The 23,149-nt window shown below is 50.2% G+C and overlaps 6 protein-coding genes across 6 annotated transcripts; 3 read left to right on the forward strand and 3 right to left on the reverse strand.

Moving 5' to 3' along the window:
* Positions 1-1,326: 1,326 nt before the first annotated feature.
* On the forward strand, positions 1,327-4,588 carry Pdw03_2943 (CorA family metal ion transporter, putative; the record flags this gene model as incomplete). Its single annotated transcript, XM_066100328.1, has 5 exons — positions 1,327-1,500; positions 1,561-2,066; positions 2,133-4,196; positions 4,267-4,469; positions 4,518-4,588. The coding sequence occupies 5 exons, from the start codon at positions 1,327-1,329 to the stop codon at positions 4,586-4,588; spliced, it is 3,018 nt and encodes a 1,005-aa protein (XP_065955728.1).
* A 1,574-nt stretch (positions 4,589-6,162) lies between these two features.
* Pdw03_2944 (Phospholipid metabolism enzyme regulator, putative) lies at positions 6,163-9,314 on the forward strand (the record flags this gene model as incomplete). The annotated part of the gene is made up of 4 exons (XM_066100329.1): positions 6,163-7,926; positions 7,993-8,796; positions 8,938-9,047; positions 9,236-9,314. The coding sequence occupies 4 exons, from the start codon at positions 6,163-6,165 to the stop codon at positions 9,312-9,314; spliced, it is 2,757 nt and encodes a 918-aa protein (XP_065955729.1).
* A 747-nt stretch (positions 9,315-10,061) lies between these two features.
* Positions 10,062-12,797, reverse strand: Pdw03_2945 (protein of unknown function DUF3824; the record flags this gene model as incomplete). The annotated part of the gene is made up of 5 exons (XM_066100330.1): positions 10,062-10,381; positions 10,428-10,553; positions 10,619-10,984; positions 11,048-12,421; positions 12,548-12,797. 5 exons carry the CDS (start codon positions 12,795-12,797, stop codon positions 10,062-10,064), a joined length of 2,436 nt encoding a protein of 811 aa, XP_065955730.1.
* A 1,945-nt stretch (positions 12,798-14,742) lies between these two features.
* Pdw03_2946 (Phosphoesterase) lies at positions 14,743-16,179 on the reverse strand (the record flags this gene model as incomplete). The annotated part of the gene is made up of 2 exons (XM_014677199.1): positions 14,743-15,555; positions 15,619-16,179. 2 exons carry the CDS (start codon positions 16,177-16,179, stop codon positions 14,743-14,745), a joined length of 1,374 nt encoding a protein of 457 aa, XP_014532685.1.
* Positions 16,180-17,713: 1,534 nt separating this feature from the next.
* On the forward strand, positions 17,714-18,604 carry Pdw03_2947 (Guanyl-specific ribonuclease F1; the record flags this gene model as incomplete). The annotated part of the gene is made up of 1 exon (XM_014677198.1): positions 17,714-18,604. One exon carries the CDS (start codon positions 17,714-17,716, stop codon positions 18,602-18,604), a length of 891 nt encoding a protein of 296 aa, XP_014532684.1.
* Positions 18,605-19,411: 807 nt separating this feature from the next.
* On the reverse strand, positions 19,412-22,356 carry Pdw03_2948 (Fungal transcriptional regulatory protein, N-terminal; the record flags this gene model as incomplete). The annotated part of the gene is made up of 7 exons (XM_014677196.2): positions 19,412-19,531; positions 19,597-19,751; positions 19,835-19,842; positions 19,939-19,986; positions 20,044-20,418; positions 20,492-21,678; positions 21,730-22,356. 7 exons carry the CDS (start codon positions 22,354-22,356, stop codon positions 19,412-19,414), a joined length of 2,520 nt encoding a protein of 839 aa, XP_014532682.2.
* Between the last annotated feature and the right edge of the window lie 793 nt (positions 22,357-23,149).

A 23,149-nucleotide genomic window follows, 5' to 3' on the forward strand; every position in this document is an offset into this window, starting at 1 on the left:
GAAGTGTTCTCAAGAACGAAGTGGAAGAGGCCAAACTCTTCATGAAGGGAATTGATCATCATCATCATCATCATATTGTTCCCTCGATTCACGTCTTCTGGTGACACCTTCAGGATGGTTTTGAGACTTAGAAAGTAACTAAAAATACTAGTCCAAACCGCAGAAGTAGCCAGTCGTTCGCCTTCATTCGAAAGATTGCCAAGGGAAAACGGAAGAATATGAACAGCTTGTTAAATGCCGGTAGTTCCGTCAGGTGGGTGTTCATGACTAGAGCTCCAGACCTTCGTAAACAGCACACCGATATCCATCACGTTTTAGACAGTTCTTTCGAATACGTCCTTGGTCGTCCTTGGTCGTTTTGACTCACTGGTGGGAAATCGAGGGAGTGGATGTTTTCAACCGAATCGTCAAAGCCGACACGGGGGGACGGAGTTGTGACAGGCGTCTTCCCACTCTTAGATAGAAGAGGGCGTAGCAGACCAGTATCAATACAAGCAGCTAGCTGGCGAATTGCATCATCGTTACGGCAGCTGCAAACATCCTCTGAAAATTGGACCTGTCCAGCCGAGGGGAGGTGTTTGAAGCAAATATCAAGGAATTTCTACGTATCGTCACCGGGGTTCGGCTCCTAGTAACTTGCGAGGGTCGCTTCTAGGGATGTTTTCGCCTCGGCAAAAGTAGAGAAGTAAGAAGACGAAACGGAAGGGCTGAGACTCTCTTGCGACTGCGACATTGTGGGTAGGGGGAAAGGACTTGTCGTGTCATAGCGGATAGTGGGGTGATATCTGACAGACGAAATCGGTCCCACACCCCCGTGGGACATTTGTTCCTGTAGAAATTTTCCGGATACCTTCCGAGAGGTCCTGATGCTACAGAGAGACACACCAATCCCTCGGATACGATGAAATTATATGAAAGTTGATGAATGATCTGATAGAATATATGAATTGCACCGAGGATGATTATTTCTAAAACTACAACAAAGTCGGGTGGAGTCAGATCCCCATTCCCGGGATGGAGGCGGTGAATCGCAAAAGCGGTCTCCATACGCCCCATCCAATCTGTCCGGCAGAAAAAAAATTAGCTCTCTTGTCCCTCCTATTCCCCTTTTTCCTCCCTCAATTGCTGACCTCATCTATCCCCTTTTGGGTAAAGTCTGTAGAGCTGCCCAGAACCTCAGCCCTGAGAGGAATTCTGGGATTTCTCTTTGTTTTGAATTTTTCATTCTCTTCTATTGCACACTATACATAGTAAACTGCTAACTTGTTTCAGTCTTATTTTATATCTGAATATAAGATTTTACTTGCCTTGTTATATATCCCGGGAATGTTCCACTCTGGCTTTGCCACCCGCGTCACCTTCCCAATATTAGCTGCATTTCCCTTCAGTGCTGTCGACCATGCCAATGTCGGTCCTCCCGTGATCAACAGCGACAATTACATCAAATGGAAAACTGCGATCCTGCATGCTGCGAGACTTTACCCTGTGATCCAGAACCCTGTTTGCGTTGGCCTGGCTCCATTGGTTGATGAACTGCTGAAGATTAATCATCCACTTTAGTACAGTCGCTCTGTACTGGCGACATTCAACCTCTATCGCGATCCCAAAGTTGAGGCTGTCACAATGAATCCGCCCATGATCCCGACACCTGGCACAGCGGCCTCCCGACTACCTCGTTCCTCGCATTACCCACCCTCTGCTGATAACACTAGCTACGGCCCAATGAGCGGCGGTCGGGCCCCAGGGACTGGTCCGGTACCCGTCGCCGAGGCTACGCCAGCCATCACGACCCGCTTAGAATCCCCCGCTGATGATGCTGCTGGCAAACCCTCCAAGTCCTCCAAACGCAAAAAGAACCGCAATCGCAAGCGTCGCAATCGACACCAGTCTTTCATTCCACCTAGTGGGGAGGAATCTCAAGATAGTCCCAAGGAGACTTCGGATGCTGGAGGTGTCAGAGATTCCATGGATGCCGATCGGCCAACCTCGAAGGACAAGTCGTTCTTCAAATTGGGGCGCAATCTGAGTAACACAAGCTTGGAGAGCGATGCGCTATTAGATCATCGGTAAGATGTCGTGATATTGATCCTTGTCGGAGCTTGAGATGGATGCTGATTTTTCTTGCCGAGCAGGGACCAACCTCTAATGCGACCTCGTCGTGACAGTCGCCTTCTATCGTCATTCTGCCCGAGTTCACTAACATCTAATGTCTTCCGCTCGAACGATGGGCAATCTCGCAGCACCCCGAGGGGAGGACGGGGCCAACAATATCACGATGGTCATAGTGATGAAGAGGATGCCAATGATCGGACACCATTGATGCGGCCAGATTCAGGCCACACGCCAGGCCATAATCGGTATGGTACAGACAATCACCCGGGTTACTTCTCATCGCGTGCTCGACAGTCCTCCACTCAAACTGTGTCCTCGGGATGTTCGCCAAAGGACGATCGCAGCCCACTTTATTCTCCCACTGCAGAGCGAGACTACGATGTTAACAACCCGCCATCGATTCCCGGGTCTCCAAAGCTGGGACCGGAGATGAATTATGACGATGCTGTGGTAACGGGAGCAGATTGGGACTTCTCAATGGCCCGGTCATTGGAGAATCGCAAGGACTCTTTGAATGCCCTCAACGACACGCTGATCGACATAGACGGAAATCAATTGCACCCGCATTCAGCACCATCCTCTTCACCTGGATCGCCGCTGCTCTCTCCACACCAAGAATTGCGGCGACGCCGGACCGTGGCAGTACCAGCACAGGAAGACGTATGCTTCCCAACCGAGACGATATCTGAACTGGGAGACGAGGGACCAAGGCAAATGCGAGATGAAACCGGTGAGCGTCGACGGCGTAGACATCGGCGATGGCCCGATCTCTCCGCGCTGGAAGAATGGAGCCGTGAGGAGAAAGGGGAGCGCAATGGAGACATTCGAGTCAAAAGGATCAGTGAACCTATGCTCATCGAAGGCCGGCTGCGCCCTCAGTATACAGGTTGGCGACGTGAAGAGGATGAGGCGCCATATCGGTTCACATATTTCAACGAGGAATTCCCGAGCACTGTCCATGCTCAAACCATCTCCGAGCTGGTACAACCGGGTGGTAGCTTCCGCGATTTGTTTATTCCAACCCCTCCCGAATTGGAGGATTCCTCAGAAGGTGAGGACGAGGAAGAGGAATCCTTCGTTGAAAACACAGCTTTCAATAACCTAGCCCATCCCGCCAGCAAGCCAACACTTCAAACGGACAACCAAAGTCAAGGGCAAGGCCATCAAGCGAGCGTCAATCCTCACATGACGCCTCAAACTGTTGTTCCCAATGGAAGGTCTACAAGTGACCTTATCGCTGGCATTGCTCCTCCTATCAGAGGACTCTCGCGCTTATCTGCCATTAGCGAAGTTCGCCCAGATTCCCACCGAGAGCCCTCGCCCGCACCTTCAAACACCCCGTTTAGTAGCACCCCTAACCCAAAACCTAAACGGTACGGTCCGCGGCCGACTTTCTGGCTAGATGTTCTCTCTCCAACAGATGCAGAGATGCGTACGATTGCCAAAGCGTTCGGGATTCACGCGTTGACCGCAGAGGACATTATGATGCAGGAAGCTCGAGAGAAAGTCGAGTTGTTCCGCAGCTACTACTTTGTCAACTACCGCACTTTTGAGCAGGATACCAACAGCGAGGACTATCTTGAGCCAGTGAACATGTATGTGGTAGTTTTCCGCGAAGGTGTGATATCCTTCCATTTCTCGCAAACACCTCACCCGGCCAATGTGCGGCGGCGTATCCGCCAACTGATGGATTACCTGATCCTCAGCTCGGACTGGATTTCATACGCACTGATTGATGACATTACCGACGTCTTCGGCCCGCTGATCCAAGCGATTGAAGATGAGGTCGATGAAATCGACGAAATGATCATGCAGATGCACTCCTCCAGCAAGGAGGTTTCGTCCAATGACAGCGTGCTCCCTTCGTTCGCACCAGGAGAGATGCTCCGGCGAGTGGGAGAATGCCGCAAAAAGGTCATGGGACTGTATCGACTTCTCAGCAACAAGGCCGATGTAGTCAAGGGCTTTGCCAAGCGTTGCAATGAGCAGTGGGAGGTTGCACCCAAGTCAGAGATTGGTCTGTATTTAGGTGACATTCAGGATCACATTATGACGATGACGGGTAACTTAACGCACTACGAAACGTAAGGTTTTTGCCTATGTTCAAGATGGTTCCTGTGAAATGTTGTGGAAATCGCTGACTGCTTCCTCCAGAATCCTTTCCCGCGCACACTCCAACTATCTCGCGCAGATCAATATCCTCATGAACGAGCGTCAGGAACATACTGCCGATGTACTGGGTAAGCTGACTGTTCTTGGTACCATTGTTCTACCGATGAACATCATCTGCGGCATGTGGGGGATGAATGTCAAGGTACCGGGTCAGGAAATCGATAGCCTGACGTGGTTCTGGTGCAGTATGTACTCCCATTTTGCTTCCCGGGTTCTTTACTGACACATCATAGTCACCGCCGGAATATGCGTGTTTGCGTTTGTATCTGTTTGGACCGCTAAAAGAATTTACAAAATTGTATAGAAGCTCGATGTGGAAGCTCGATGTATTCCCATGTTTGTTTCTACTTTCAGTCGATTGGATCGATACCCCGGATTTCGGTTTGGTCGTTTACTTGTTCGTTTGAGGACTTTGAGGCTAGTTGTTTTGACGTCTGGTTCTAGCTCTGGATGCCCGGCGTGTCGGTCCTTGGATTTGACGATATACGAAGCATGTGTTGCTCTCTGCTTCATCTGGGAGGTTATTTAGGCATGCACATCGGTAGTAGGTTGGATAGAAGTGTATGTCAAGGAAAACCTGTTTTCCCTAGGCTCTTTTCTATAGTAGTCTTATGATCTAGTAATCTACACCTGTACAACATAATCAGTAATCCTTGATTTTGTCCTTGACTGCTTCGGTGATTTTCAAGGGGCGTTTAGGATTCATTGTCCTTTTGATCGAACTAAAGACAGCAAAAATGTTGAATTCCTCGTAAAGTGACCCGTAACACAGATAATCTGGACAATCTGAAAGATAACCGACAATTCGAGGTTAAGTAAAACCCAAAAACAATTGACCATCTCTACTGCTGTATGGAGTCGTAGTTGTATAGTGAATGTATGCCAAGGGGTGAGGCTGTGGCAAGATGAAGTCAATGTAATTTCCTTACATGAGTAATTAATTACTTCCTGCACGCTGCACGTTTTATTACCTTTAATTACCACTTTAGGCGTCACCCGCTGGTCATCAACCCCAACTCCAAGTGACTTAATCTTTTTGTTTCTCTTCAGTTCGTCCTCTGCTCTTTCTATTTCACTCGCTCTCTCTTCTTCTCTTAAATCACATTCGCTTTCTTTCCGAGATTTTCCACTGGATTCTAGACCATCCGTGTGCTTCCATGCAGTGACCCCCTCCCTTCTTGACGTGGACCACGATCATTGGCCTCTGCCACAAACCTGACCCTCTCTCTGTCAGCCACTTTTCGCCGAGGTTTTGGTCACCGACTTCTCCAGCACATTTGACACAGTTGGCAGCACAGACGCCACTCCAGAACAACGAAAACCAGGCAAGCCAAAACGTTGAGCCGGATCGGCGGGTCTCCATTTGCCTTGAATCCGCCAACCAATTCTTGTTGTCTTGAATTCCTTCGTTCTAGACCTTGCTTTTTGTCTTTCCCGTCAACAAAGCAGAACGGCACAAGTGATGTGTGGGCTCTTTGCGCTACACTGACCCTAGCCCACTTGGTGTTCTAAACAATCTCCATCTCTCTCCAGTTGTCCCAACCCCTGCACCTGCTGCAGCAATTTTTCGCTTGTGTATTTCTGTACAGAATCCGATTTCCGACAACAGCATGTGGTCATCGGCTATTCGTTTTGCTGTACCCTCACATGTGTAACGACTCGTGTTCTGCGCAACTTCCCATTTCATCCTCGTGATATCTCATTCGCTCTTGCCAACAACACCTCACTTCTTCACCGTCAAGCTTTCCCTGCCTAGGCGCCGTGCCTTGCTTTTTCTGCTTACCCTTTTGGGCCCTGTGTCTACCCAACTACCTGGCTACCTCTCGGGTCTCCTGACTTGTCTGCATCGTGTCAGTCCATTCTGAATCGACACAGACCATGGCTGCGGAGTCCGAGAGGCCGCCTCACCTTAATGGCACCTCTGGTCGATCCAGAGGCCCGAAGGATACAGAGGCGGCGTCAGACCCTGTGTATCGATCTGTCAGCGAAAGTGGCATGATAGAACGGTCCATCGTTACGTCCCAGACTCAACCCATGTCTCAGGTCCCTAAGCTTTTTCCCAATCCCCCTACCGCTTCCGCTACGGCGTCGTCTACTGCGAACTCGGCTGTCTCCTCCCGCGAATCCTCGCCAGTCCGACACTCCGCACGTGCCTACAATCCTTCTTCGCCCAGCCGGGCATCTTCACACTCACGAAAGACCAGTCAAGACCAATCCAGTCCCACCCAGCATTCTAGCGGTTTGATATCTGGCCCACCCACAAACTCGCCAGCACCGAATGCTCAACGTTCCTCGTCCTCTCCTGTCAGATCCCTTGTTCTCTCCACTCCAGTCGACTCGCTGGCCAATGTTCCCGGTCCGGAAAAGTCTAATATGCCATCACGGGCCGCGAACCGTCGCACAGACCTGGATTCTGCCCTTCCGAATACTTCACACAAAAGATCTTCATTACCGTTGGAGGATTTAGCATCCAAGACGGACCGGAACACAACCTGGACTGTCGCTAGAGGCGTCAGTGGACAAGGGTCCTCCCTAGAAACAGTTGAAGAGATGGCAAGCAATCCCTCTACCCCGTCCAGTGACACTCCTACCAAGCCGGTAATCCCAGAGGAGTCACGATTGCACCGAATCGATGAAGACCCGACTCCACGTGCTTCGCCTCAAACTTTAGGCAGTGGCAGTGATAGTGGTGAGAATCGAAATTCAGAAGCCAAAGAGGAGCCTCGTCCACAGGCGTCTGGTGCAGCCAAACCGCCCAAAACTCTCATGTCACAGCGATCGACAACATCACTCAGTGCTGGTGCTCGTGGAAAGCCTGCCGACGGCTCAGTTCGCAATATGATTGTAGAAACAGAGACTGTCAGTTCAATACCGCAAGTTTCCATGGGAGTGGGAAATGGTGAACGAGGCAGCGCTTCCCGTGCAGACCAGAGTACACTTCGCATGAAACCCTCCAATGAGACGATTCGTCCACGCAAAGAAAAGAAAAAGACCCGTCGCCCCAATACCCTTCTTACAGCAGGCTCCGTAACAAGCAAGGCGGATATCTTTGAGGCTAGAGTGGCCAATGCAGTAGATGAGGCTGATGTTTCGGACTCCGACGAGACTTTCGTTTACGACTCGAACCCGCCTGATCCATACCCATCCCGCCCGCCCCGGTATCATTCTCGGACACCTAGTGCGACCTCTATGGCGAGTCAAGCGGACCAAATGTCTAGTCGTACTCGAGGGTTGCGGGATTCTTCTCACCGCGTGATAGGCAAACGCAGCATGAAGTTTACCAACGCCAACCCCTACAACAACAACAACAGCATAGATGGCGATGGTGCTGAGGCTGAAATGTCCACGCGTTGCTCTAGAACTGATGGAAGTGGAACCATCACTCCCCGGCATCACAATTTGGGCCGTCTTCATGGACGCAACTGCGTGCACCCAAATCTTTTTGATAACGACAGCGCAAACTCACTGAGTCAATCTCAAAAGTCTCCCCGCCATTTCATCGGGAATAGCTACAGGCATTCTCGTCACAGCAATACCCGGCTTTCTCCCAATTACAGAGCTATCAGCGGTTCCAAGCAGAGTAGCGAGTTTCATGCTTATGATTACGACGCAGAGGGTGCGGACGATGAACGCACACCACTGGTAGGCACACCCCGTATAATCCACAGTCGGAATGGACGACGGCCCAACAGTGCAATTTTGCGGCAGATGGAGTACATGGCGCAGCGTGAACGCGGGTTTTTCGCTCGATTTGGCTCATGCGCTATTATCTTCCTTATGTTATTGGTTGTCGCTGGCGGTGCTACTTCCTTCATCATTGCGGCAACCCAACCTCTTCTAGATGTCCAAGTTGTTGCGATTCAAAACGTGTTGGCTTCAGAACAGGAAATAATGTTGGATTTGAACGTGCAAGCCGTCAACCCGAACTTGTTCCCTGTGACCATTGACGACACTGATGTCAACATATTTGCGAAGAGTCGCTTTGTTGGGACCGACAAGCTTTGGCGCGAGCATGGTGGTCTGGATAATGTCCCCCGCGTGGAGCAAAGCCGACGTCGCTGGCAGTTGTCACGGGCTGTGAGGTGCCTCGGCAATTTGAACTGTATCAACGAAGCCACGCTTAACCACTCTGACCCGCACACCACCGACGGAGTTGACAAGGGCACTGATCCCCCAACCGACCCAGAAGGCGACCCGCGATCTATGTTGCTTGGCCGTGTGTTCCACTTCGATTCCCCACTGTCTTTCGAATCTTCTCCTTGGAATCATTTGACTTCCAGCTCTAAGGGACAGATTCGTCTAGCCCGGCCAGGAAACAAAACTGAGGCAGGAGGCACAGAGCGCTGGGAGCGAGTCCTTCAACACCCCTTCGAGTTGACTGTCCGCGGCATCATCAAATACCAGCTCCCACTCAGCTCCCGCTACCTCTCGGCATCTGTTAGCTCCAGCATCAAGGTAGTGCCTGATGCCGATGACAACGATCTAGAACAAACACCTCCGAGCAACGGCACAGTGCGGATTTCGATACCACAGAGAAGCGCACCTTCCATTCGTCTTTCACTTGATACTCGTCTCACTGAGTCGGAGAATTCGAGACGACCTTTTACGGCATGACAAATTTAGCGATAGATCGATATCATTGACTTACGACAGCCCTCTCTTCTTAATTACTTTTACTTTCTTACTTTTTCATGTAACGCGACGAAAAGCAAAGAACCTATTGCCTGTGGCCGCCCACTCTGCATCCATCATACCGACACGCAGTATGGGCCCCTACCTTCCCTTGAAACTTCTTTCCGCAGTATACCCCATTTGCAATTTTCGTCTTTTTGTGCTCGCAAGTGTTGGACAAGTTCTATCACGGATCAACTCCGTATAGTTTCTGTCATCCCTTCCAAAATGTCCTCTCGGATATGGCTTTTTCTTCCACTGACCACTTCCTTCTTTGAAGAGAATGCGATATGTACGACTTGCGCGCCCTCCATCCATTCCTTACACGGCAGCCATCCGCATTATTTTACCAGGTTTGATTCGAGGTTCTTTACTTGTCTTTTCTTGGTGCGAAGCATTCGCAAGCTGTATCTGTACTATTTGTCTGATTTCTGGCTGATCTCGGAATCGCCTTTTGTTGTCTTTTTTTGTACGGCAGGACTTTGGGGAAAGGAATTTTTCGATATTCTTCGTTACAGTCTTCGAATACGAGACGGGTTGGGCTTTTCAAATATTGTTTTCACTACTAGATGGGATTTTGTCTATCTTTTTGTCTTTTGGGTCCCCTTGTAAACTTGGATCTAGAAATTTTTCGGGAGTCTTAGAAGACCTAGTATTGGTTATAGAACAGATACATTCCTCTCATATAATTCAGCTAGTCTTGTAAATTTGCACATGATATCTACTCCTTATTCTTACAACTTCCCTTAGATTTTACTATATCATCCAAAAAGCTACCAAAATGATATCGAAGCCTATTTCATCTTTAAAAGAATTTGCAAGCATAGCATTATCGAACACACATACATGTTATAAAGTCATTATCAATCGCAACTTTGTAAGCAAGATTGACCAGTACAACAAACACACCAAGGATGGAACACCAAGGAGAATAAGATAGAAAACCAAGGAAATCGGGTAGATGTAAGAAATACGTTGGCTCAAGCCAGAAAAAAAACCCCAAACCAGAAGAGATGGGCAAAAATTCAAGGGCAGATACAAGAGTAAGCGGGATAGAATGAAAAACCGTACAGCAACCCGCTAGAATAAAATCTTGGCAAACCTGTTCACCAGATCCCCAATTTTATCCACGGCAGGGTCCCTGTCAAGAAGAAGATGGCCATGCCCGTCAAAGCGGTTGGGTAGGTCGATAGTTGAGTCAGACTCTGCCTCGGGGACTTTGTTCTGGTCTCTTCCCTCGCGGGGTTTCGGGGCTGATGGGTGACGTCGATGGTGATTGGAAGCATGGCGGGAATCCTGGTGATTTGAGGAAACAGAGCTAGGATAAGGCATAGGCGGGTAGGGGACGGAAGAGGAACGGCAGCGATGATGATGATGATGATGACGATGATGATGGCTATCACGATCTCGATCGTGACGGCGGTGTCTACTTCCGTGATGTGAAGATGAGGACGTTTCAACAGTAGAATCACTATCATCGGTCTCATAACCAGGATCTCGCGGGGAATTTGTCAAGTCGAAAGCGACGGATTTCGAGACTTGTGGCGGTTGGCTAGTTGACCGGGGTGGAGACGGTGGAAATGGGTGGATGTTTAGACCTGTCGATTGGATATTAGGTTTTATTGCATTCTAAATAGCCACAGTTGTGGTTCATTGAACCCACCCTTGTGCGCGTAGTTTACATCAGTAGGGAGGGTGGAGCTGCTCACATTGTCATCAGCCCTACGCGGCCGAGGTGCGTGCTGCTCGGGTCTTGGTCCTGGTCCTGGTGGCGCAGCGCCATAGGCGTAAGGCTGGGGAGGCGCAGCGCCGGGTGGAGGGGGGTAGTCTGCTGGATTGTAGGAAACAGGGGTACCGCCGTTCAGGTTATATGTAGAGTCACCTGGGGGCGGGGGGAAATAGTTGCTGTTGGGGTAGTAGTGGGTGTCGGCCATGGGTGGGGCACCCGGGGCTGTCTGCGGGGAAAGCGGGTATGGTTCCGGGTCATAGGATTCTTCATACGGATCACGGTGGACGTTGTCGTCATGCTCTGATTAGACCACTAGTCAGGGTAAATATATCTAGATGAAAGCTAGGGAAAGTGGAGACTTACTGGAGTGCTCGCGTTCGCGCTCTTTGGACTTGCGACGCTCGTTATATTTGTGTGCTGCATAGCCGAGCCCTGTTGCGCCCAGGGCGGCGCCCGCAAGGTCTCGTGAGCGGCTGCGGTGCTTCTTGCTTCGTCGGCGACCTTCACGGTCAGAACTGGATGACCTGCTGTAGCGGGCTCGGCTGCGGCTGCGGCTGCGTGTATGACGTCTGGAACTGTAGGCTTCCTGCGCATCGTAGGAGGGTGCGCCGGGTCGACCGTAGTAGTGCTCAGATGGGATGCTACCTGCGACTGGGTCGTTGCCGTATTCGATCAGGCCGGCCGAGTCGCGAGTTGGATTGGAATAAGACTGTGATGGGGCGCGGCTGCGAGACCTTGAGCGATGACGGCCCCGGCTCGAGCCCTCCTTTTCCTCTTTGTCACTCTTTTTCTTCTCATAGAGACCGGTGGCAGCAGCAGTGGCAAGACCGGCACTCACAATGGGAAGAGCTTGTCTCAGACGACTGTGGGAGCGGGAGCGCTCACCCTTTCGAGGGCGCGAGTGGCTGCGGGCCTTTTCAACCAGGCCAGCCACAGCCGCACCGGCTAATCCAGCACCAGCCATGTGCTTGTGACGCTCAGACATGCTGCGTTCACCATGATCTCCATCCTTCTCCGAGCGGCCCCGGCTAAATGCGCGAGAACGGGAGCGAGTGCGAGTGCGAGAGCGAGACCGGTCTTTGCGCTCTTCGGCTTTCGACTTGCTATGCAATGCAGCCACACCGGCAGCCACGGCGGCAGCGCCAACTCCTAGCTCGATTAGAGTCTTTACACGGGAGTGCGAGTGGGAGCGGCTGCGGCTGCGACTGTGACGACTCCGGCCATGTCTGCTGTGGCGATGGGAAGAACGATCATCTTCAAAGGAATGAGAACGGTGGCGGCTCTTACTCCGGCGGTAGTAGTCACGAGCATGCGATGCAGCATTTACAGCGACTGCACCAAGAGCTCCGGCACCGATAGTCTTACCGATACGGCTGGCGCCATGGCTGACTTCGCCATCTTTTTTGCTGTGGCTGCGGAGCAATTCAGCCGCACCAGCACCTACCAACGCACCCTCTGCCATATGACGACGGTGGTGAGAATGATCGTCATAGTCGCGGGTTTCCTTTCGGATGTAGACCATGCTGTCATCGCTGCTGTAATCCTGATCACGATCACTGCGGCGGCGGCGACTAGTCTGGGAAACGGAATCATCAGGACTCAGCTCACGCCGGGAGCGATGTTCATCGTACTCGCGGACTCGGTGGTGACGGTGGTAGTAATACGGGTCCTCGTCGACCTCGGAGCGGCGCACGACATCATACTCGGATTCACGAGGACTGGTATAAGAAGTGCGAGCTTCACGAATAAGCACGGATTTTTTTCGGGTGGCAATAGCAGTAGCAGTAGGGGACTGCTCTATTCGTTCCAGGGAATCCGTGGACCGGGAGTGTGGATGATTGGTGTAGGGATGTAGGTACTCACGATCGTAATAATCTCTCTCGTAACGTGTGGGTGGCTCATACTCAACCTCTCGCTCGTAGCGCGAGACGGTCACCGGTTCTTCACGGTCCGATTTGCGCCGAATTACCAACTCGCGCTCGCTGTCAAAAGAGTCATCGTGTCTCGACATGAAGTCTCGACGATCGTCTTCGGGAGAAATGACGTAACGCTTGATTGACACAGGACGGATCTCGTCCCAGTCTCGTTCGCGCTCTCTGTATGTGTACGACATAGGGTGTAAGATAGTAAGAGATGAGAAAAGATTGATGAATGAGTCGAGAAGAAGAAATTAAAGGGCAAGAAAAAAACGGAAGGTGCACACAATGCAAGAAACTGAGGAAGGCGGCAGGGAAGTGGGGGTGCAGAGAGGGCGCATTAACTAATAGTCGAAGATTATTCCAGTAGAAGGCTCCCGGGCTGATTTTGATGGGGAAGGATTCTCTCGGCCAAACAAATGAAAGCCAAGAAAAGCCGGCGAAAGCCCAGTGGGGTTTGAATGATGATTCAGGATGATGAATGCCGTCTATGGGTGTTCTGTAGGGCAGAGAGCGGAGTGTCGGCACACGCCCAACCGACTCAGCCGCAGATTAGATGATCGGCAGGCAGCACCGTATCGGACTCGAAAGAATCGGAATGGAGAAATGAGAGAGTTGAAAGATGGCAAATTAGCGAACGATGAGGAAGCAAAGATGAGAGATGTGAAATAGAGGATAGAAAAGGAAAAGGAAAAAGAAGAGGCAGAGAGGCAGAGAAGCAGAGAAGCAGAGAAGCAGAGAAGCAGAGAAGCAGAGAAGATAAATGACATCCACGTGAGAGGTTCTTTAACTCAAGGTTGGCACTCTTTGCCCGCTGTGGCGAAACACTCGAACCCCCCAAAACACCGTGGCTTTCAATGCTTGTAGAACTACTCCGTACAGTATTTTGTTTACTCCCGAGGTCTCTACTGTTTGGTTCTTCCCGTTTTCAACCCATGGGTCCCATCGACTGGCTCGGGTGGATTCCATGGTTTCTAGCTTTTATTTACGGTACACACACTGTACAACATAGTACCTAGGTCCATCTCATGCAGAAGCATGTACTTGAATGCAGCCTCACCTGCATTTCAAGTGTCATCTGTTACATTGACAGGTGCATCTAATAAGTCTAGAAGAATCGATTAGCGCTATTTGAAAACAGTCATGAGAACAGTTTCCTGCAGGTTCAGCTGATCAAAAATAAATAGCTTAGCTATCCACATATTTCAATATAGAGTACCCTTGATCTCAAGTATTTGAGATTGCCATTTTAAACAAATTGATATCGTCGCGTAGAGGATTTATTCCACGGGGTGCCCCAGAGTTGACATCATACGAGGATAGACCATGACCCCTGCGGACGTTGTATCACAACCGGGGCAACAAGAGGCGTAGAATTCAAAGCGCCCTGGTCTTTGGTTTCTTTGTGGGAGCCCCGCGGATGACGTCAAGGCCCTGCGGGGCGTTTTCGGCAACTCATTTCTGCACTAAGGCCGAGTCCACTTCGCCCCCGGGCGTAGAACAAAATAGTTGTGAAGATACAATTAAGGAAATATAGCATAGCATAGGGTGGGGGAAATGTCTCAAGCCCCTTTGAGTTGTATGCAGAGGCCAAAAGATACCAGAGACTGAGCAAATCTAACTCCTCGATCCTCCAAGCGCCAAGTTGCATTTTGTTTCTGATAATCAGCCAGTGTCAGCTGGAAATCTTGCCGACAGATCTTGAGTCAAAGAGTACTAATACTTTGAAGGTTCACCCCAGCCTATTTTAACCCGAGGCAGGATATGTTAGATCTATGTTTGAAGACCACGAGGCATGGATGATGACAGGGTCGCTCCATGCAAAAAGACAGTACCAGAATGACGTCTAGTGCTTGATATGAATTTTGTCAGACCCTAAACTCGTACTGCATATGCTGTGTCGGTGGCCATAGCTAAAGTCAGGCTTCGTCATCACGACGTGTTTTCCTCCGATTTCTCTTTTTGGTCCCAGTGCTTCAGATATTGTTGCAGTTATACTATGCAGTAAAATCACAATACACAAATCGAAGATTGTATCAAACGTATTACACACTGTCAATGTCATGGGGTGGGATTGCATATATCCTGGAGGGGCTGTTGATAAGACTTTATACACAATCAACGCAAGACCACAGAACTATTCTAGATCTCCGTTTTTCTAAAGGCCGCCTTGGGTACCGGCAGATTTATAGGTGTATCAGGACGTGCGGTAGTCTGAATAAGATGCTCAAACGAAGGCGAAGATCCAACACGAGGCGTGAAAGGCTCAAAGTCCCAGAGATAACCGAGAGTGCGCAGGATTGAAGAAGCAGAGTAAGACACGACATTACCATCCGAGTTAGTGCCCATCTGCTCGACCTGACCCTTAGCGATCCACGGCGAGATCAAGAGAGCCGGGACGCGACCGCCGAGACGGTCAAAGGAGAATGTATACTTCTCGCCGGAGGGTGCGATCTCAGTGTAAGTCAAATCATCCGGGCGGGTAGCCAGCGGGGGCGGGACATGATCGTGGAAACCGCCTGTCTCATCGAAGGTGAGGATCAAGAGCGTCTCTTCCCACTGCGGGCTAGAGCGGACTGCGTCATAGACATTCTTGATGAGAGCTTCGCCTTCGGAAACGAGGCCGGTAGGGTGCATGGAGTTTGTGCCCACGCCGCAGCAGGACGGGTCGATAAAGGAGAATTCTGGGAGCTTGCCGGCTGCAGCATCAGCGTAGAAGTTATCCAGGGGGACTGCTTTGTCGGAGTTGCCGCTTGTAAAGGTCCAGTCAAAGAAGTAGGCGTCAACCATGCTAGGGCTTGTGTAGTAATTCTTCCAGGTGTGGTTGGTTTCCGACAGCTGCTGGAAGATGGAACGTTGAGTGAGACCGTGGACATCTGGGTTGAAGGCATCATCGTTGGTGCCGTGACCGGCAGATGTACCTGAGAGTACAAAAGCACGGTTGGGGTTGGTGGGCTATTATACATGTTAGAGACTGTACGCGGCTGACGTGGAGGATGGAATTTTGCTTGGACTTACACCGGGGTGATCTGAATGCCAGTGGTTGAAGGTGAGATAGTTCTGCACCAGCGTAGTCATTACTGGCACTTCGTCCTCGATGTAGTAGTTGATGACTTGTTTGGCCAGGTAAGCCTTGTCGGCATCGTCGCCATAGCTGCGCAACTGCTCATGCACAAAGCCACACTGGGTAGGAGTGAGCGTGCCCTCGGCAATATGGACATTGCTTGGGGCAAAAGTGCCGTAAAACTCGATATTGTTTCCAGTCACCGAGTGGTCAGGATCATCCAGAATAGAGTCAAAGTCCTTAGCAGAGCTGCACACCTTGCCAGCTGAAGGATCGGTCAAGTTGTACGGGTTGCAGAAGGGGCCGTTGTTAATAGGATTATCCAGTCCCTTGAGAGTCTGCCCACCGAGCAGGTTATCTACAGAGCGGTTTTCCATTTCCAGGATGACAACATTTTTAATCTTGGTCTTCAGATTAGCGATGGAACCTGAAAAATGAGGGGATTGTTGAGCCTTTGCATCAGCGGTGACCGCCACCGCAAAGGTCAACAGGCTAATGAGGGCACTGAGATTCATTATGAATCAAGGGAATAGTCCGGTCGAAGGTCTGGGTAGAGCACTTTGCTTTTCTGAGAGCTGAATCAAAGCGTGTATTGTCTTCCTTTTATGTTGCACTTAGCCAAACATCCCTGGCATTCTTCAGAAAGATCCAGTTTCAAATGTCCCCTTCCACGTGTCGCTCTGAGAATCACAGCTCAATGGGGTTCGATCTAGAAGGATAAGTATGGAGAGCGGCAGTGATCAGCCTGGGGGGTCATATAATTAACACTCTCACAAGGCGGGGGGGGGATGAGCAACTTCATTATGAAATGCACCCGATTGGCGAGCGTCACATCGTCCCAGATTCCATGTGAAATTGGCTGATTCGAATGGATTGGCAGGCATCTCGATCACGTAAAGAGGTACGGAGTACCAGCAGCACAGAATGTTGTGTTTCATGCCTTTGAGGCAGGCGCATGGGCATTTCCCACCACGCCCAGCATTCGCATAGGCTGTGAAAGTGCCAGTACATGAAGAATGACCCTTTAGAACAGGGTCATGAGTTGCCTGGCCAAGTTTGGTATGTTGGCTTGCAGGCATTTTCATTCGGTCCACGTCGTGCCGTGTGGAATTCCCTGGACCACAACAAGATAACTGCCATAGGGCTTCCCACGCTAGCACTTCTGGGACAAAAAGAGACTTCCACAGCGCTCATGAAGTGTTGATCGTTGCGAAAGGCAACATTTGATGTCTCGTACGTTAAGCAAAGCATCTCGCCTGGAGTTGAGTCTCATGCGCTCCGACGGCCGTGCGGTCAGCGAAGGCGGTGATGGGTCATCAACCTTACAATGACCAACAACCTCAGGTGGTGAGCTGAATTGGGTGATTTCATATAGTCCAATGTAGCACTCGGAGAATATAGAAGTGATACAGACGCAAATTTGTGTCTATGGAGGGGGTACAGTAGACCTATGCTGTTCTTTCCTCCAAGAAACGCTAATCTCCATCGATCACATCGTAGGGTACTTCATGTCAAGCGATATGGGATCGAACTTCAGCAAGCCAATCTAACAAATACAGTTAATCCAGACTACAAGTCTTCCTCTACACTCGGTCATGTCGGCCAGATGCGATTTCAAAATAAAGAGGGATAACATGCTTCCAAAAGAGGAAGGTGGACCAATCCATATCACGTGCTGATGTCTAAGCATGAATCCAGATGATGCCTGCAGATTATTCACACACTCTCACCCACACACGGCCTAGATTGATTGATTTCAATTCATGTTCTGGCGTACTTTTGATCTTCGAAACTCCTCCAAAGCTGACGATTCCAGAAATTTCCAGGAATGTGCAAAACACTCTTGCGTCAGGGTAACTGTCGATGATGCCATCTCCTAGCCCCGCCATGAGAATCAATTAATAATCATCTCTGGATTTCCAATCCAACGTCGACTCGTATTTTGTACCTTATTTAGATCGGTTTAGAGACAAATTCTTGTCTCTAAACAGTCATCTCACAACAAGCCCTTTAATCGAAACCACCAATCACACCAAACTATTATCTAAAATGACGGCAGCAACATTCAGATACATAGACCGAGCTTCATACGACCCCAACGCCACAGAGCCGTTCAAAAAGCCCTGGGGCAAAGTCGACGGACCAGGCCGATCCTACCAGCTCACAGAACTGGAACGCAAAGTCGAGAACCTCCGAGGCCAAGAATCTCAATTTACAACCGACAATTCCGGCTTTGCTTTATACAACTCACCGGCGAAGGAGACCGCATTCACCGACGACGCCAAAGTACGATCGGGGTACTACGCAGAAGTAGAAGAGCTACTCCGCAAGAAGCTCCCGGGGGTGAAGAAAGTTGCCATCTTTGACCACACCATCCGGCGACGGACGCCGGGCTCAGCGCGTAGTCCTGTGCAACTGGTTCATGTGGATCAAACGCCCCGAGCTGCTGAGGCGAGAGTGCGTCGCCACCTGCCCGAGGATGAAGTGGAGGAGTTGTTGAAGGGTCGGTACCAGATTATCAATGTCTGGCGTCCGATTGAGAATCCGGCTTCGGATTTCCCGTTGGCGCTGATTGATTGGAGGAGTATTGCTCCTTCGGATTTTGTCAATGTTGATCTTCTTTATCCGAAGGAGTGGCAGGAGACTGGGGAGGTGGCGCCTGATTCCGAGTCGATGTTCTCTACGGAGGGGTATGAGGTCAAGGGGGAGACTTATGCTATCGCTCCTAATGAGGGGCATCGTTTCTTTTATGCTAAGGATATGACGCCGGAGGAAGTCATGTTCATCAAGTGCTTTGACTCAAGTAGTCACACTATGACTGGGGGGAAGACGGATATTGCTCATGGATCGGGACATACTGCTTTCTTTGATCCGCAGACACCTGCTGGGTCGCCCGGGAGGCAGAGCATTGAAGTTAGATGTCTTGTCTTCTATGAATAAGAAAAAGGGGTTCTCAGATCGCAACGAGCGATGCGTTCAAAACAAATGTCACATCTTCTGCATTGTCTCTACCCTATATGTCCTCTATATCATCTATACAATCACTGTCCATGTCCCAAGGCCATCAATGGGTGGGCCTCGGTCGACAGCCATGTATTTTTCCAATATTGTACAGGGTTGTGGCCAAAGGGTCATTAGACGGCGCCTTTGACAAGGCAATCTACTTACCTTTAGAATGTACGTAAAAGCTCTCTCAAACCTGGGAAAGATACATCAGATCCCCAATTGATCCCGGTCTTGGCAGGATCTTGTCTGCGAAGTTCATGAGTCACGGAACATCCCCATACCACATCTCCAGATTTAAAGACCTCTCTCCAAGATATCAATTTCTATTTAGTAACTCTTCACCTCCCATACAATCTTCGCACATTCATAGTTCGCATTCTACCGAGATACTCTTCCATTTTCTCATTATTACCTCAAGACTGCTCAAAAAAGGCGGCTAAATAGTGAGCCTGAACACCAAAACCCTCCTACTCTCCCCGCAAACATACTTACATCTACTCCGGGATTCAACAATTTCCTCTCCAATCTCAGAGCTACGAAACCAACGCAGAATCTGGACAGAGGGAGAATACCTAGTCTCAACCAACACATCCCTGATCCCCATCAATACCTTTCAACGCCTGGTACGGGGGCGCAGAATTCTACTAGGCAAAGCCAATGCCAGAGCCTGCATTGCGCGCAGCATTACAGAGCTCCCTCTGCTTCGGGCTGTACCACAATTTACGCCAGTCAGACAAAGCTTCAGACTCCACACTCAAATTCGTGGGCCTCGTGCGCTGCGTAACAGACTACACAATATTCCTCTTCTTGACAGACGTCTTTGTCATTTCCTCGCTCCGAGGCCTCGGTCTGGGAACATGGCTTGTGACCTGCGTGTCAGAGGTTATCGAGACGATGCCTTATCTGCGGAGATCATTGCTACTTACTGGGAATCGGAAGCGGTTGGTGCGGTTTTGTGAAACAGTCATGAATATGGAGCTTACGGTGTGTAAACCACCAGTTGATGGAAAGGGTGCGGGAGGCTTTGCTGTTATGCCGCGGAAGTCTTGGGGGACTCCTGGGGTTGGGGAAAAGCGGTAGCCTAGGTATATCAGCCGGGGTTAGAATTGGTTGTTTGAGGGTTAGTGAATCATGAATGGAATGTTCTTGTGGGTAGTAATATACATAGTTGACTTCACAAGAGACGCCTTTTGTTTGCATCCGTTCATTGCTCATATCACTCGTCGCCAAACGTTACAAGAAAATCAATGACAAATCACCCAATCTACCGGTTCCAGTGTAGTCCACGCTGAGCCCCTGCCTCTTCGCTCCGAGCCCTGAAATTCAAATGGTCATCAAGAAATCATCCCGTCATGTCACGTCTCTAATCGAACCCATATCCCCCATTCGCAGGCCCCAGCGAATCCCACGGAACAGATGTAGGACTGATCCAATTTTGCGGATGCATCTGCCCGAAACTGGAATGCATGGTGTGCTCACTGGAGATCGATGCAGTAGTTGGCACCGGCGATCCAGATTGGGATTGCGAATGCGAGATGTTATAGTTGTCTTGCATTGTCATCCCGGGGGAAAGGTTTGACATGGAGGGTGGCATCTGGATGCTTGGTAGGAGGTGATTGTGGGACTGAGAGTGAGATTGAGATTGGATGTTGGCTTGATTTTGCTGGTGTTGGACTTGGGCCTGGGCTTGAAGGTGGGATTGAGAGTGGGTGGGTGATTGGGGGTTGTATTTTGTTAAGGCAACGTCGCTGGTTTGTCTGTCAGTCACTAGTCTGGAGGTCGTAAGATATACAGTGAGGGTGAGGTGGAAATTGGACATACGTCATCTGTCGAATAATGGGAACAGCTTTGCTGCAGAAAACACTACGGACTGAGAGCGAGGCAAACATGTCTAGTGCTCGATCGAGGATCTCTTTGATCTCTTCGTATTCGGACTGGCCCTCGGGAATGAGTAAGATGACGGCTAATGTGACTGCAGCGTGAAAGGCATGGAAACTGCCTAGTCCGCTGGTATACCATTTGTAGGGCTTGAATAATGGTGTTTCGAGGAGGGTTTCGAAGATGGAAAGTGAAGCCTTAGCGGAAGCGACGCACTTTGCCCTTGTAGCACAAGTCTCCGGTGTAATCTCGCCTTGCAGGTAGCGGCAGAGATTAGGGCGGAGGAGCAGTAGAAGAAGTTGATGGATCTGGCTGTAGAGGATGTGATGGTTGGCTTGGTGGTGAATGGGGAGGGGGTTGTTTGTATCGAGAGCATAGCGAGCCTCGACCATTTCACGGACGGAGATGATTTCCGCTTCGAGGTGGGAGGTAGTGAATCGGGATGTACTTGGGTAGCTGAAGATTGTTTCACAAATCTTCGAGGAGATTTTATAGAGTCGGAAATTCAAGAGAAGGTAGGTCATCTGTGTTGGGCGGGGGAACGTTGAAGGTGATGGTCGTTTCAAACTTGGGCTGGTGAGTAGATCAACGTCGTCGATGTCTGCAGGCGTTTTCACGTCTTGCGTTAGAGTCTGCTGGTCGAGGCTCCCAAATGCTGTGTTTTGGATGGTGTATAGCATCATTAGTCCGGCCCAGACCCGTCGCCGCTCTTCTCGCTCAATTGGCCCAAGAGTAAACCGCTCTGGGTCTAAATGGCAACCCATTGATATTGCAACGTGATGTGTAAATCCTAGCAATGTCCAGATTGGTAGACCGCGGTGGACTCGTGCGTAGTTAATGAGAACCAAAGCTTGTAACGAGTTAATCGAATGTCGGGACATCACCCCATCAGCAGCGAGGCACCGCAATGCGGCAGATCGATATCGCGCTGATAGCACTTTGATATTTCGGCTGACCGTTCGCTCTCGCCCCAGATCAGACAACAAAGGATGATCATCATCGAGCGCGCTTACAGCGATAGCAAGAATGGCGAAGAGCAAAGCCAGCCAGGATGTTGACACACTACCGGGATCATGGCAAAAATGCTGATACTCGGCTTCGAATGTCAAATCGTGAAGGATATGGAACACCTAGCGGGTTGTCAGCTGGCGTCCCCGCCAATTCCTTTCCGCAAAACATACCGAGGAAAAGACCTGAAAATAAACATCCTTTAGGGTATCACAATACCGGCCAGGCGGCAATATCGACAACAGCTCAGCACGTGAGATACTCCCGTTCCTAGCCAAGGGGATTTGCAAATCATCATCATCTTCCGCGACATCCGAATCGGAGTTGGGCAAACACTCCGCAGCGGGGCTCTTTGCCACTAAAGACTCCCATTGCGAAGCCAATGGCACATAGTGCACATGACCCGAAGGAGAAGTACGAAGTATACCAACGTTATCCAACATGGGGCCGAGGGATTCCCATGTCTCAGGCTCGGAGAAACTCCCAGCTGCACTCGTCCCACCTAGTGGCGAGACTGTGCCACCAGTGGATGTACCGGCCTGCGAGTTCATTTGCTTCTGGAGCAATCCTTCCAGGTTCCGAATTCGTGCTAGCAGTTCGTTCTGCACTGCGCTGTCGCCGGGGGAGGATTGCTCAGCTGAAAGTCGCGGCTGGCCGAGGTAGATGCAATCTTCGGCACCTAGACCGCGGCGTACGCATGTTTGACATGGCCGGCCGTCGCGCGAGCATCTGATCTTTCGTGTTCGGCAGGCCTGGCAGCTGATGGGAAGGCGCTTGCCGGTTGACCGGGATGAAGCCATAGATGGGGTTATGGAGGTCGAGGTTGCACTGAGATGAAGCGGCGCAATCACCTCCTCGTCTGAGGAGTTGTGGAGAGAAAGAGTGAGAAGATTGTCGAGCGGGGAGGAGCTACTGCTAGGGAAAATCGAACGGCCGGTTTCAAAAAGGGGTACTCGATGTATGTTGTGGGGTATGAATCGATGGGTTGTCCTTTGTTCATAGAGCTAATGAAAATCAAAAAAGAGAAAAGGAGAACCCACACTGGATGGGCGGGGATATTGGCGTTTTCAATGTTGAGATAAGAAGTGGACTGTCGAAGTCTTTCTATACTTCCGGATCCAATTATTTAAAAGGAGGCAGCCCTTTTTCTTCTCACATGGGATTGCGTCAATCGGAGAAAAAAGATTAGCGGCATACTTATTTGCCCCCTGTCTTGAAGAGGTCGAAGACCAAGTCATAATTCTATTTATTTAAAAGGGTCTAGGGGTTCTGGAGGTGACAACGTTCTTAACACGGGGAGTCCGATGCACGAAACCCTTCTAGAAGGGTGGAAATGGATCTTCGGGATTCTGGGCGATCCAAAACTTTAGCGGAAACGTCCCCAATGCTACTAAGTGCTGTTCAATGCAACTAACATGAATCCAGTATAGACTAGATCATATCAGGGCTTCCAATGATACAGCTGGAATCCATTGGCTCTGTTGCTCGGGCCCTCCCATGGGGAACACCTTAAACACCGAAGAAACTGCGAGTATACTACGACACGTAATTAAAAACATTTTTTTTAGTGGAGTGTGCGATAATCCTCCGTAC

This window comes from Penicillium digitatum, chromosome 1, assembly GCF_016767815.1.
Source record: "Penicillium digitatum chromosome 1, complete sequence".
Classification (NCBI taxonomy): domain Eukaryota; kingdom Fungi; phylum Ascomycota; class Eurotiomycetes; order Eurotiales; family Aspergillaceae; genus Penicillium; species Penicillium digitatum.